The 15,938-nt window shown below is 39.2% G+C and overlaps 1 protein-coding gene across 9 annotated transcripts in view; it reads right to left on the reverse strand.

Moving 5' to 3' along the window:
- LOC132122260 (inactive ubiquitin carboxyl-terminal hydrolase 54-like) overlaps positions 1 to 15,938 on the reverse strand; it is a 149,221-nt gene that overhangs the window by 14,211 nt on the left and 119,072 nt on the right. For 5 of the 9 annotated variants that reach the window (XM_059532304.1, XM_059532303.1, XM_059532310.1 and 2 more), the window contains 9 exons: positions 12,192 to 12,303; positions 10,452 to 10,598; positions 9,047 to 9,196; positions 8,783 to 8,954; positions 7,318 to 7,494; positions 6,625 to 7,231; positions 3,859 to 3,986; positions 3,564 to 3,722; positions 1,471 to 1,590 (listed from right to left, as the gene is read on the reverse strand). In XM_059532304.1, coding sequence (XP_059388287.1) covers positions 1,471 to 1,590; positions 3,564 to 3,722; positions 3,859 to 3,986; positions 6,625 to 7,231; positions 7,318 to 7,494; positions 8,783 to 8,954; positions 9,047 to 9,196; positions 10,452 to 10,598; positions 12,192 to 12,303 — 1,772 coding nt within the window. The remainder of the gene's footprint in view (positions 1 to 1,470; positions 1,591 to 3,563; positions 3,723 to 3,858; positions 3,987 to 6,624; positions 7,232 to 7,317; positions 7,495 to 8,782; positions 8,955 to 9,046; positions 9,197 to 10,451; positions 10,599 to 12,191; positions 12,304 to 15,938) is intronic. The other 4 variants (XM_059532307.1, XM_059532306.1, XM_059532312.1 and 1 more) reach the window with 4 other exon arrangements.

Genomic DNA, 15,938 nt, shown 5'->3' on the forward strand with positions numbered 1-15,938 from the left:
TCAATGGAGGGACTGAGAGCTCTCGGACTAAATCTAAAATATCTTAAACTGTGTTTCGAAGATAAATGGAGGTCTCACGGGTTTGGAACGACATGAGGGTGAGTTATTAATGACATAATTTATTTTTTGGGTGAACTAACCCTTTAACAATCAACAGGCAGAGCCACATGCCCAGTAATCCAATCAGATTGTGAAAATCTGTGCAAATAAGTGAACACAAACAGGGATGCGTGGAATATTACATTAAAATAAAGAAATATAAACAGTAAAAACTAAATTATTAAAATAAAAAGTAAGCAATAAAAAATAAATAAAATTCATTAAAATCAGCTCAATATTATCTTCATGTTATCGATACATAAAAGTCATACTATTTTGTCTAAATCATTAAAAAAATAAACATTAGTTACTAAATTAATTAATTAAGTTAATTTAGATATCAAAACATTGGAATATACAGAATAAAAATGGATATTTATTTTGAGATTTGTAAAAGATACAATTACAATACAATTAGCAGGGTTGATAATTTATTAGTGTTTTTAATGGCAAAACCTAGAACCTAAAAATAAATATACTAAAATGCATTTGAAATAAATTTATGTCTAAGTATACTACAAATACAGTACATTACATATGTATATACTTAATTAAAAAACCTGCAATCGTACTTTTAGTATACTGCACTAGTATAATTAAAGTTGGCTAAAATGGAAGAACAAATTTTGTGCTTAATGCACTTCAATTGTGAGGAAGTAGTTCTGAAGTCCAACTTAAGATTTACTTTGTGCTAAGTAAACTACTGCAAGTATATTTAAGGTACACTTTAAATATCTTAAAATATCTATTTAAAGACTGATATTATTCAGAGGTCATACAACAATCATTCATTGTATCATTAAAACACATTTTAGGCTTAATGTGCATTGTGCACAAGTAGTACTCCAAATAAAATTGTATTATATCAATAAGTCTTGATAAGCAATATGTCAGTAAATAATATATTTGAACTATACTTAGTATAAAATAAATGTTTTTTTTTTTAATATATGACTTTTACTAGAGATGGTATACAAAAAAATATTGAAGGGAAAATAGCAAGCACAAATAAATATCCAATTTCTACTGAAAAATACAAAAATCTCTAATATCAACCAATTATGTAGTACTGATATACTGTGCATCCCTAGACAAAACAGGATAATGAAAAAAAAAATGCCACACACATGAACAAAGAGATTAGCACACAGAGAGACAAATAGAAGCAAACACACACACACAGGGTGCTGCAGGAAGGGAAGGCAGTGTTGGGGTATTATTGGTGGGTTTGTATCATGTTGCGAGGACATGTTTTTGGGAGCTGCTTTCTTACCAAACAAACCTAGAAAGTGCATATATTGGGTGACGGTTACCCGAGTGGAGAGTGGAGGAGTTGGGCGTAGCAAGCAGAGGCAGGTTAGAATTACTTACACACAGCATGGTGGGAGAGCGCCAGGGCTGTAGCTGTATCCCCAGCTTGCTCCAGGCGCAGTGACTGCTCTAAGAGAGAGTCAGCCTCCGCCAGGCAGTGCTCAAAACTGCCCCCCTTCCCTGCAATTAACACACCAAGGCCAGGCTTCTGAAAACACGCTCATACACGCACAAACACTGCTCACAGGAGCCCCATATGTTCCCGGGAACACGCCACTCACAACGTTTACACGGCTTTCCAGTAATGTAGATGTCCACTGACACACAAGCACACACAGTCTGATGACTGCCACAAACACAACTCAAACACAATTTCAACAGTTTGTACACACAGCATGCTGAGTAGAGAGAACTCTGATTCAAGATTAAAATTTAAGATTTGAGTGAATAAGAGTGTTTTTGATGCTATGGCTCCCATCTACACTATTTATATATAATTCATGGCGTTACAATGATATTTAATTTTTTTTTATTATTAAGATCATGAGACGTTGCATTAGAGTTGAGAAGACAGGAAAGAGTAAATTTTACTTCCAAACTATCCCTGGTGAGAAAAAAGGTTTGCACCAGCCTAAATATATTATATAAATATATAAATATTAAGCATAAAAGGGATAGTTCACCCAAAAATGAAAATTACCCCCTTGATTTATTTACTCAACCTCAAGCCGTCCTAGGTGTATATGACTTTCTTCTTACAGACAAATACAATCTGTTTTATATTTAAAAAAATTTATTATCCTGGCTCTTCCAAACTGTATAATGGCAGTGAATGGGGTTCAAGGTTTTGAAGCCCAAAAAAAGTACATCCATCAATTATAAAACGTAGTCCACGCAGCTCCAGGGGGATTAATAAAAGCCTTCTGAAGCGAAGCGATGCATTTGTTTAAGACAAAAATCCATATTTCTAACTTTATAAACCATAATCCCTAGCTTCCGCTAACTGTCATATGCGCATTTATGAGAGAGTGGCGTTCCGGCGGATGACATACAGTAGGATGTAGGCATAGCGTAAGTTAAGTGATGTGACGTGCGCAGAGGAGCAAAGGTAAGAGCAAAACAAAACACCTGTCACGAATGGAAGATTTCGATATAAACCAAGAGGTTTTCCAGTAAATAAAACCTGGCTGTCGTGAGACTAGCATATTCTCACTGGAGCTTATGTTATGCATACATCCAACATCATCAGCTGGAACACTACTCTCTCATGTATGCGCGTATGACAGTTAGCGAAAGCCAGAGATTATGCTTCATAAAGTTTTAAATATGGATGTTTGTCTTACACAAACGCATCGAATCACTTCAGAAGACCAAGACACTTCAGATGGATGTACTTTTTTGTAGTACTAATCTAAACTATCCCTCAAAACAGACCAGCCTAAACAGCATAGAAAGCCATCAGGAAAAAAAGCTATTCGAAAATCTGTAATATTAAACGATAACCAATAAATTGTGCATTTCTAAAAAGAAACCTGAAGTCATTTGCTGGTCTAAGCTCATCTTAAATTGGCTGATGTTAATTTGGTGTAGCTGGTTGGTTGGCCAGGTAAGGTGAAATGTAAAGCCCCCTAAGAAGTATTAAATCAGACCAGCTTAAACATCTTAGCCAACCATATAAAAAAAAAATCAATGAAAATTTTCTAATATCAGTCAATATCCAATACGTTACTGATGTAGTGATCATCCCTGGAAACCAGCCTCAAGTGGTTTGCTGGTCTTAGGTGGGTTAAACTGGTCTCCTAGACGGTCTTAAATTGATCTAGCTTGTCTCCTTATGTAACCAACTTGGTGTTAAATTGGTTTAGCTGGTTGGGGAAAACTGGACAAAACCACCCTAGAACTATTAAAACCAGCAAAAAAAAAAGTCTAGCTTAAATACATGATCTATATTGTATTGATTTATTGTACATCGCTAGAAAGCAATAAAAACAGATCAGCCTAACTAGATCAGAAAGGCTGAGAAACCATCTAACCACTTTAGGCTTGTTTAAACTGGTTTTTGTAGAAAGGGATTAGAAGGGATTTTCTCTTTTAAACACAAGTTCTAGCTCATGTCATTTGGTTTCTGCTGTTTGGCCCTGTGTGGCATTTACCCTGGTGCTGAAGTTCGTCCAGGTCCATGAACTTGCTGGGTCTGGGGTTGAAGCCCTGTGCTGCTTCTCTCTCCTTCTCCTTCTTTCTCTGGAGCTCCTGCTGCCTGGCCCTGCGAGCAACTTCCTCTTGCAATTCATCCAGCTCGCTGCGCCCCTCTCCTACACATACACAAAGACATAAATAAGTAACAGTGATGCTCATTTCATAGTTTTTTAACACTTGAAATCAACACCTTGTACTGTAGCAATAGTGGGTTAATGTACAAACAGTAGGCAAAGACCAGTGATGACTCACCCAAACTCAGTGGACTGCTGCTCCAGGTGGGGGATCTGAGGTCTTGCAGGATGGCACTGCTGCTTTTGGACTTGGGCACTGTGCGCCAGGAGGGCCCAGAAGTCACGGGTCTCTTACTGCCGCTGTCCCTGAGGCGGAGAAAAGCATATGTCATGCACTCAGTCATCATGAGAGTGATTCTCAATGTCTCTGTGGTAAATTTGTCTGTGTATACTACAAAATTAAAGCTTATGGTACAAGCCAGGACAGATATTTATGATATATTCAATACAGTTTTGTTGGCATTTTACAATTAACCAACACTGTGAATATTAACACTTTGCTTGCTTATTTCTGCTTCATATTTCATACATTATTTATAGAAATACAGTCTTGAAAATATCAAACATGATGCAGCAGGTATTTTACGTATATTATTCATCAACATAATGCATTTCATGACACATTATGCCAACCAAAAAAAGTGAATCAAATCATTAAATTAAAATAATTTAAAACTGAAATGTAATTTGATTAAGATACATTTGTAGCAGAATCTGATATATAAATATACAAACAGTCTGGTCTACCTTTTAAAAAAAAACATATAATCAATTTTAATTTCTTGCTGCCATCATTTTATACTATTTTTTTTTTATGTACACTGAACAAACTTTTAATCACAACATTCTTGTTTTTGCCCCCATTTTGCATGAGCTGAACTCAAAGATCTAAGACTTTCTATGTAGACAAAAGGCCTGTTTCTCTCAAATATTGTTCACAAATCTTCTATGTCTGTGTTAGTGAGTACTTCACCTTTGCCAAAATAATCCATCCATCTCACAGGTGTGGCATATCAAGATGCTGATTAGACAGCATGATTATTGCACAGGTGTGGCTTAGACTGACCACAATAAAAGGCTACTCTAAAATGTGCAGTTTAACTGTATTGGGGGGTCCAGAGTGGTCTGAAAACCAGTCATTATCTGGTGTGACCACCATTTGCCTCATGCAGTGCGTGCAATCTCCTTTGCATAGAGTTGATCAAGGTGTTGATTGTGGCCTGTGGAATGTTGGTCCACTCCTCTTCAATGGCTGTGCGAAGTTGCTGAATATTGGCAGGAACTGGAAAAAGCTGTCGTATACAGTAATCCAGAGAATCCCAAACATGCTCAATGGGTGACATGTCTGGTGAGTATACTGGCCATGCAAGAACTGGGATGTTTTCAGGAATTGTGTACAGATCCTTGCAACATGGGGCCGTGCATTAACATGCTGCAACATGAGGTGATGGTCGTGGATGAATGGCACAACAATGGGCCTCAGGATCTCGTCACGGTATCTCTGTGCATTCAAAATGCCATCAATAAAATGCACCTGTGTTCGTTGTCCATAACATACACCTGCCCATACCATAACCCCACCACCACCATGGGCCACTCGATCCACAAAGTAGACATCAGTAATCCGCTCACCCACACAAAGCCATACATGCTGTCTGCCATCTGCCCTGTACAGTGAAAACCGTTATTCATCCATGAAGAGAACACCTCTCTCAAAGTGCCAGACGCCATCGAATGTGAGCATTTGCCTACTCAAGTCAGTGGGTACAGTTACAGGTTGCAGCAGCTGTCCGGGTGGCTGGTCTCAGATGATCTTGGAGGTGAAGATGCTGGATGTGGTCTGCAGTTGTGTGGCAGGTTGGATGTATTGCCAAATTCTCTGAAACGCCTTTTGAGACGGCTTATGGTAGAGAAATGAACATTCAATTTACGGGCAGCAGCTCTGGTGGACCTTCCTGCAATCAGCATGCCAATTCCATGCTCCCTCAAAACCTGTGACATCTGTGGCATTGTGCTGTGTGATAAAACTGCACATTTTAGAGTGGCCTTTTACTGTGTCCAGCCTAAGGCACACCTCAGAATCAGAATCAGAATCAGAATCAGAACGTGTGCAATAATCATGCTGTCTAATCAGCATCTTGATATGCCACACCTGTGAGGTGGATGGATTATCTCGGCAAAGGAGAAGTGCTCAATAACAAAGATTTAGACAGATTTGAGAACAATATTTGAGAGAAACAGGCCTTTTGTGTATATATTAAAAGTCTTAGATCTTTGAGTTCAGCTCATGAAAAATGGGGGCAAAAACAAAAGTGTTGCGTTTTATAATTTTGTTCAGTGTATTTTAAGTCTCTCACCAAGGCTGCATTTACTATTTGTTCAAAAACTAATTAAAAACTGTAATATTGTAAAATATTATTACAATGAAAAAAAGTTTATATTTTAATATATTTAAAATTGCGATTAAAATTTTAGTCAAGTTACAGTAGTTTGCATCAAATACGGTGTGATTTTTGGTAATCAAGATCTGGCAGCAACAACACATTTTTCTGCTTGGACGAGCAATTCGTAGACAGCATTTCTTGTACATCAAATCACCCACATGCCAACAAACCAATGAGAACACAGAACAATAATGATGATTCATAATAACAGCATAGGTGCCAAAGCTGTTGTGGATTCGCTCACCCTGAATCCCTCCGTAGTTGGCACAAATTTATAGAAAATTGGTTTAATAAAAAAAACAAATTCCATACCATTACATATATGAGAGCTTCATATTACACATTACTTGACAAGGGAATTTACAGTAATGTTAATATTAAACAGCTGGTCCCCACACTCATTATCTCAAATGGCTTGGGTACACAGAGCATTCACAGCTTATATGGACTTCACACCCCGATATATAGGTTAATTCGTTTTGGCCAAGTTGCTGTGTTACCTGTGAGCACTGGTGCTTGGGTTGTCGCTGAGTGGCATGTCCATGCTGATGGGGCTGTTGCTGTTCCTCTCACTACTTTCATAGCCACTCTCCATCCTCTGTATCAGCCGAGGCTGCTGTTCCACACCTCTTAAAGGTGGTGGGATTGGTAGATGCTCCACTTCCGCTTCTGGCACACCCCCTGAGCCATCAGTCATCTCTGCTGCTGCAATGTTGGACCCCTCCGCCGTAGCCCCTGAGACCAGCTGACTGTGCCCTGGTGACATCGGGTCTTCAGGCAGCGGGGAAGGTCCGAGCGTGGCGTAGCCGGCTGGCCGATGCTTTTCCCTGCTGAAGATACTGTCAATGTTCAGGGCCTCTCTTCTGGGTCTCCATGTGGGCCGGTAGCGGCCTCCACTGGAGCTGGACTTGGACTCACTGCTGGTGCTCTCGTCTTCCCAATCTCTCGCCCGCGCCCCAGCCTCTGAGCCGCCCACTCCTGAGCTCGAGGAGGAAGAGAGGGGTCTGCTGTGGATCATATTCACAGTCTCTTTATAGTCCTGCAGACGGCCAGTAGAAGAGGGCCTTGGCGTACAAAGGGGAGTGGCCTGGTCTTTAAGAACCTCCCCTGAAAAAAAACGGTTTTAAGTAGAAAATTTGACAGAATTGGCCAGTGGAATTTATAATAGAGAGCGTGTGGGTTTGTTAAAGTACCTGCAGTGTCCATGCTGTTCTGGGAACCGCTGCTGTCCTGATTACACACCACAGTTCCCTGAGAGTCAGAAGAGAAATGGGAGGCCATGGACTCATGGTGTGATCGAGAGTGCTTGTAGCTGTAGCTGTCTGTGGAAGAGTCTGTGCGTGTGTCACTTGCAATTGAGGGCTCCCTCCCTGACGACGACAACAACAACAGCAGAGAGGGCATTTAGAAATAGAGAAAGTTAGCTTCAGCTATCCAGCTGCAACTGCTCAAAGGTCAGATTTTAAAGGGATAGTTCACCCAAAAATGAAATGTCATTCCAAACCTGCATTCAAAACCTGTGGAAGTATGAAAGAAAATGCAAAGTATGTATTGAATATACTTTATGATGCATTCACAAAGAATGTGGACTGAAGCTTTCAGGATTCAAAAAGGAATGTAAAAACTCCACTATATAGTTTTTTTTTTTTAATCAGTGGTTCTCAACCAGGGGGCTGGGGCCCACTAGGGGACCTCATCGAACTTTCAAAGGAACGTAAAAGTGACTTGAAATTATTAAGAATAAGACAAAAGCAAGTAAAAATTTTGATATTTCTTACTTTAATTCACCCTTTGAATTACAACCTGAATATATAATATAAGGTTAATTTTAAAAGTGTTATTTCTAGACCTGGAAAAGTCATGAAAACTAATAAAATCATAAAGCTCTATGGGCATTTTTTTAATAAATATTTACTTTTGTATGCATGCCAAGTTTTAAAACATTTTTATTGTGCAGAAATTGTGAATAAACAATACTTTTAAAAATCTACATCCTTAATCCTAATGAAAAACTGGAAAAGCCATGAGGCCTTCAGTTGACAATGGCGTTAAAAAGGTTGAGAACCATTGTTTTAAAGTCATATTATAGTATTGTATGAGATACAGAATGAAATGTTTTTATTTACTGAAAATCTTCCTCTCCAGTGAACCGTGAACTCAAGAATTGCTGTGAGCCTAGGTGACTCAATTGTGAACCTTGTAACCAGATCAAGCCATTGCATGAATGAACCAGATCATCTGATTCAGTGAAAAGATCTAATTCAAAATAATTATTCAGACATTACTACAACTCTCAATAATGCACCAAGGACAGTTAGAACGAACAGTTAAATAAACTCACCAGTTTTTTCAGTTTAAAAAATCTACTGTATGGATTAGCGCTGTATTGACCACTCTTATGAAGTTATAGAGTCATTTTCAAGCTTCAAAACTTTAGTACCCATTTAAATCTAAATTAATGGAAAAGACCAATCACAAGTTTAAAAATTAGCCCTTTGTTGTTTCATGTTTTATGTGGATTTGGATTGACTGTATTTTCATTTTTAAGTTAACTATTCCTTCATCTGATTCTAAAAATAAGCGATGAGAAGTATTATTATTTCTTTTTATTTAACCCTCTACCTCTCCATCCCGCATCTCACTTCCTCTTAGTCTCACCGGAGTCTTCACTGTCATAGCCGGCCTTGCTGCTGTGATGCAGGTCCAGCTGTGCTGCCAGCATGTCTTGCGATGACACGGGCGTCCCTCGGGGGTCAGCATACAGCAGCAGAAGTGGCTGGTAGTGGCCTTTTATACATCTTGACACCACATCCTTCCACTTAGGTCCAATCTGTGAAGGTTCGGTACATTCAGACTTAACCGCACACTCCATTCACAATTGGAAACACTAGAATCAGCTTCCAGAGACAGACACGTCATTACCTCTTTCACATGTGCGTCATCAAAGTACATCCACTTGCGTATCTTAGTCTGGAAGAAGAAGGTGGAGTAATGCTTGCCGTAGTAGCAAACCATGCCCACAAGGTAGAGCTCCGATTGTTTGGCCCTCTCATCCGTCACACGGTAGAACAGCTGGAGGGAGGCCACATACAGAGAAAATTGACCATAAGGACCAATCAGATTTAGAGTTTACGCATACTATCCTATAGTGAAAAATTTACAGTTTTTACTAGTAAATATTGACTGTTTAGCACTAGCAGAGCATTTTATTTTAAGATTAAAAAAATGAACAGTTAATTGAAAAAAAAAATATATATATAATAAGAATAGTTTCAACATAATTATGTGAATAATTTAAGTAATTTGAAACATTTGAATAACAGGTAACACAATGTTAATGAGAGCAAATCTCTAAACAAGGTCCCTTCAAAAAGGGTTAATTTTTTTTTAAGAATTGTCTCTCTTTGAAGTCATGATTTTGAATTTGAATGGAATTAGTCACACATAAACAGGATGTTGAATTAGAAGTAACTGATGCAATATGAATTGCAGTGACAGGAGGATTTCACTTGCAATTAAAAAAAAAACTCATTCATTATTCATTATTCATTATTCAAATTCATTATTTTAGCAAAGAAACATTATTATATCATTAATTTTGGCAAAAGCCCAGTTATTTCCTGATAAATATTAATTTAAGTTCAAAAGAAGGGTATCAAAATAGATTTCAATTATGCCATATGGTAGAAAATGCAAGTTTATAAAAATAAACAAAAATCTAAATCAAAAATGTTCTATTCTATTATCTAAATCTATTTAATACATAATATATGGAATAAACAATAACATTTTGGTAAACTAAGTGTACTGACTGATAACATTAATACAAATTTTATACTGTATATATAATATTAACCAACAAATATTATAATAATCATAGTTTATCTTCTTATTATAATTTACTCGCCAAGCCTGCATTTATTTGATGAAACGTAGTAAAACTATAATATATGATAATATATTTTAAAATGTATTTAATCCTGTGAAGGAAAAGCTGAATTTAAGGCAGCCATTACTCCATATGCTGTGTATGAAAACACCTGTTATATTAGTCTCTTTGAATTTCATTCTATTTTCTACGGACTTAAATTCAAGTTCTGCATTCTATGCAACACAGAATGGCACACAACCCTGCTGTGAAGTTGATGTGCGAACGCTGTAACACTAGTGGGGCCACAGTGATATTGAATGTGACAAAGAGTACACTCCTCCTCTTGTCCTGAGCTGTGCATAAGAGAGAGGGAGCTGGAAGCTCAAGGTTACTGCACTGAAATGGTGACAAAAAGAAACAATGATAATGTGCTGTCCGTGCATGCAAGACTCTTACATCACCCAACCGCAGGCACGTGCCCAGGCTGTGGATGACGTCTTCGGCTAGATCAGAGTGATCTGAGTCCCACACCAGGCCGATGCTGATGATCTCCGGGCAGTTCATCAGAACCCGCCGAATCCGCAACATCTCGCCACAGTTACTCTGAAACGATGAGACAAAAAAGAGGGCATCTTGATCACATGTGCATGTGTGTGCAAGAGAGAGAAAAGGTGAAGGAGAGATAAAAGGAACGCTTCAAACAGGGCAACACGGTCCAGCAGGGCCTTATGTTCTGCACCCAATGTTCTAGCTGTGCTATTTGAGTCACCGCCCTCCATCGAGCACTTTGGCAGCAGTATACGGAAACAGGCTCTGGCGGCGAGCACCACTCCCAACCTGACCCCTTCCCTCAATGTACAAAAATCTAGCCGGGCACTGCCTTTGTGAAGCAGGCAGCGGGGTGGCAAACAGGCTGGCACCAGACCTGGGCAGGAAGGGATTAGACAAAGAGCCCAGTTGTCAGAACCAGCCTCTCTCTCTCTCCGCCTCAGTCGCTCCACCACAGACAAACACACACAAGCGAGGCAGCCAATGAACAGCCAGCAGCGGCAGCACTGCTGAGCTTTGGGACAGACACACAGTGTCCCATTAGAGATCATTGTCAGCCTCAGCTCCGCAGTCTGTCCTGCCAAGCGCTGGGAATCCAGACAAACACATGCTTTAAGGGCCAGACGACTAAGCTTCTAAAGAGCAGTGACGTTACAGGCTACCGATCTCAGCTGCATTTCAATAAAGCCATTTCAGGGAATCGACAAATGGAAAATCACTGGAAATGAAAGCATGGATTTCAACTCGACTCATTTCACTGATTTGGTATGGAGCAGACTGTATAGAGCTGACATGGGTTTCTCCCTAAGCACGCTGAACGATGTTGGAGCGTGTCTGGGTTGATCAAATCATCCGCCCCCTATGGCGGGGTGAGGGTGCACAGTGTGTGGTAAGAGCTGATCGGCAGCTGGTGTGTAATAGGGTAGGACTGTGTGTGTGTGTTGGGGGGTCTGTCATCTGAAAAGAAGAGAGAAGCAGTAAGCAAAACACTCTCTTGGGCAAAGAACAGACAGTCTTTATGCTTCCACACGTGAACAGCAGAGCTTAAATGAGTATCTGGGTGGCTTTAAAAAGGGTTTGTTTTAAATCACTTCCATGAAGATCAAGTTAACGGCCAAAATCAAAATCCAACTAAGTGACAGACAATTGAAGACATGAAAAATGTTATCCAATGGGATTTGACTGGATGATAATACGATCATAAGATTGAAATAAACGAATCACTTATAAAACTAACAAATAAATTGACATATTTAAAATTTTTTATTTATTTAATGTTTTAAAATGTAATTAAATACATCAAAATAGTAAAAGATTTTTTTATGCAATTTAAATTATTTTTTTTAACTGGTTACCCCAACAAAAGAACCGTCAAATTACTTTTTTCTTTTCTTTTTTATAACTCAACTTAGAAATGGATTAAGAAAAGCATTTGACAAAACAACAAAGAAGAGCATCTAAGACATTTATTATTCCTTCATTTTATTTTAAGTGTTACTCCTAGACCTCCATACTGTAAGCTTGTTTCATGTCTCATCTAGCAGTCCACGGTGTCTTTATTCTCACAAAATAAATCCTTTTTATTTAATATAAAAAAAAAGTATTCAATATTTAGACGTTAGACGTGTTAGACGTGTATGTACTCACCGGACAGTTTCGCAGGTCGCCCATGGTGCTGGCGTTGCGGAGAAGCTCTCCAAACATGTCAGGCGTGGGCTTCTCCTTACATTCCAGCATTCGCACAGCTTGGTTACTGCAGCAGAGGGAATAAGAGACAGAAGTGTCCTCAAGCACCAGTGTAAACACCACTGACAGGAAATACACACACAACTCTACATACAATAATGTTGAACCATAATTAAAAGTATAATACAGCTCAGTGTTAAATCGTCTTCAATTTTTTCAACGCAGATGTTATATATCGTCCATAGATCACTATTCCCTAGAAGACATCAGAAACTAATGTAGCGGCACTCATTCTCTGTTCCATCTCCACATGGTCTCCATCAGGACAGAAGCCGCAGGCCTGTGCAGAAATCAGCATACTTTACTGGCTAATGTTTCCTTAAGCTAAGCGTGATAGCATCCATTTGACATGCAGCATATCTGCACACATGAAGCGTCTGTCAGCATGTCTGCACGGAGGAAATGTGGCGAGACAGTCCCTTGAGGGCTAAATACAACCTATATGCAGACACTAATTTACATCAGACAGACAGGTCTACCCTTTCTCTCGCTGTCTTACTTTCCGCATTATTCAGTGTGCTTTCCTTGAAAATGATGGTCATACTGAGAAAAAAAACTTTTTCATGTTAAACGCACTGTTCTTTTTGGAATTAAACAGTTAATGTACTGAAAAAGCCACTATGACCTTGAATCACACTTCACATTGTTTAACATTCAGTGTTTATGATCTCAAGTTACCACTCATCATATTCAACACATTATTAATGATGTTAAGAGGGTTGATGGCATCATCTTTTTTCCTTTCTGGCATGTTTCCTGCATATCCATTCATCTATATAATCTACAGTATAGAGTATACAGTATGATGGTAATGCGAACGATTTGCACAAAAATGGTTGATTTATGAATTTCTGATCGATTCTGGTGTCTAAACCACTAAATTATAGGTATGTTGATATAACTATTAAAAAAGTTGCACTGTTGTTTGGCATTAAAGCTTTATTTATTCAGGCTTCTTTTTAATTAGTTATCTATTTATGCTCATGGAAGAACAAAAAGTATGGTGTAATTTGCACTGCAATATAGTTATATGTAAATGCAAACTGGCAAACAACTGAATAAACAAACCTTGAATAAAATTATGTATTTGATAAGTTTAACACAAATTTCATTTGGATGTGTATTTCATTAGAATCCCAAATGTGCCATGCGTAGGTAGATGTGTAGTTTATAGTGTAGGATTGTAAATCGGTTCTTTCAGAATGATAAATGTAAGCCTCTGTTTCACAAAAGAGAGAAATAAATAAATGCTATGAGTTCTATTGTTTTTTATGGTATGTGCGAGCTTAGTTTAGCAGCTTTGTTTCTGGATGAAAAACACTGAGTTAGGATTTTGAGCATATTGCGTAGTCTTTGTTTTCTGGAGTGAGTTAGAGAATGTGTGTGTTCATATGAAAACCATTGTGTGAGGATTCAAGGCTGTACAGGGGTACACTCATCCAGGAGTGAAGGAACACACTGTACTATCATTTACTGCCACACGGCCACGTGGCAAAGCACACAATTTACTGTGGACTGTGTGTGAGCGTAAGAGAGGAGAGAGACTGCATGTTTTTATGTACATGTGCAATGCAAAGTCAGCAAACTGTGTGTGAAATGGTAAAGGTTAATACGTATCCAGCAATTTAAAGTGAAATATCTGTGCATGAGCTTCCATTATCCATTCTCAAAGAAAGAGAACTGTTGCATTCATATCTAATACAGAAATCAATAAGCAATGTCTAAATCTATGTTTTTTCTTCAGCCTGTCACAACCGTTCCTTGGGTCCTTTTTTTTTGTAGGGGGGGGGGGGGGTTAACATCTACTTTTTTTAATGTTTCATTAAAAAAAATGCTTGTATCAAATGAAAACACTTTCCTTCCTGGACAAGGTCATACAATAAAACACAAAATAAAGATGATAAAATCTTGTTTGTGTATGTAAAAAATACATTCAAACTTAAAAGTAAGATATAAATAAGTAATACATGAAATAAGAAAACATGCATTTAATATGAATTTTCATCCTATTAAGTTAAGGAGAGTGATGGGGTGCTGCGCAAGATGACCTGGCCTCCACAGTCACCGGACCTGAACCCAATCGAGATGGTTTAGGGGTGAGCTGGACCGCAGACTGAAGGCAAAAGGGCCAACAAGTGCTAAGCATCTCGGGGAACTCCTTCAAGACTGTTGGAAGACCATTTCAGGTGACTACCTCTTGAAGCTCATCAAGAGAATGCCAAGAGTGTGCAAAGCAGTAATCAAAGCAAAAGGTGGCTACTTTGAAGAACCTAGAATCTGACATATTTTCAGTTGTTTCACACTTTTTTGTTATGTATTGTGGCGGGAGGAGCACAAGACAGACACAGTGGGCGTGGCGTCAGGCCTCGGAGAGGCTTTTATTAACAGAAAATCAAATAAAACAGTGGATAAAGGTGGCCAAAGGGGAAGAGTGTCCAAAATAAACAGTGAATCTGGTGTCCTCGTCATGCTGCGGGGTTCGTGTGGGTCAGGCAGTGTTCATGGAGGAAAGGTCCAGGTAAGGGGCGGAGTCCGGTGGCCACACACGCTCCCCTCTTTGGTCAGGGGCGGCGGCTTCCTCTAGCGGCCGCATCACTCTCGTTGGCCGCGGCACTGGAAGGGGATGGACGGCCCGGCATCCTGGCCCGACGGCCGTGTAAACGGGTGCGGTTCCCATCTGTATCGCGGATCCGGCAGCTCACTTCTCTGGTGGCGCAGGAGTCCCTCAACGCACCCTTCCTGGACCCACGAGGACACCAGTGTGCATGCACGGGGAAGAGACCGGTCTCCCGAGGAGTGGCGCGTTGGGCTTTTAAACAGCGGCGGTGATGAGGCTCCATTTCCTTCAGGTGTGCCCCATCACACGCCGCCAGCCCTGACTCGTCCAGCGCCCCTCCTCTCACACACCCACTCCAGTTGGGAGCCTGGTGAAGGGCGGCGATTTAGGACGGGGTGCCGGTGACAATCAGGGAGGAGGCAGCTGACTCGTCACAGTATATAATTCCATATATAATTCCACATGTGTTAATTCATAGTTTTGATGCCTTCAGTGTGAATCTACAATTTTCATAGTCATGAAAATAAAGAAACTCTTTGAATGAGAAGGTGTGTCCAAACTTTTGGTCTGTACTCTATATATATATATATATATATATATATATATATATATATATATATATGTATATATATATATATTACAAATAAATCATATTTACCAGAACTGTTTATGTCCAAACCCACTACTTCTCAGAAAATTAGAAAAACACCACATTGTTATGTGCAATTCACAGACTTTACAGTATGTGCAATTATTATTACAAAAATAATGCCCTAACTTAATACACATACAGTTTGGCAGATGGCAAATTAGTAGCCTTTATTTAAGATCTTAATAAATCAGGGCCTTAGTGGGCAGTTAAACTATTCTATTATTTATTAATGTATAATAAATCCAAAAAGCGAAATTCAGAATCATGTGGGAACCTCAGATGGCCATAATGCTGATACAGATTTTTTTTTCTGATGTCTTAAACAGTGGGCATAATGAAGGGGCCAGGGACAAGGTTCCATGGGGAGTGATGGGTAATGTCCTATCTGTGAACTCAGTGCTCATTGGACAAATGTAACTACCATGGTCTAAACATCAGA

Source organism: Carassius carassius, chromosome 40 (assembly GCF_963082965.1).
Source record: "Carassius carassius chromosome 40, fCarCar2.1, whole genome shotgun sequence".
Lineage (NCBI taxonomy): Eukaryota > Metazoa > Chordata > Actinopteri > Cypriniformes > Cyprinidae > Carassius > Carassius carassius.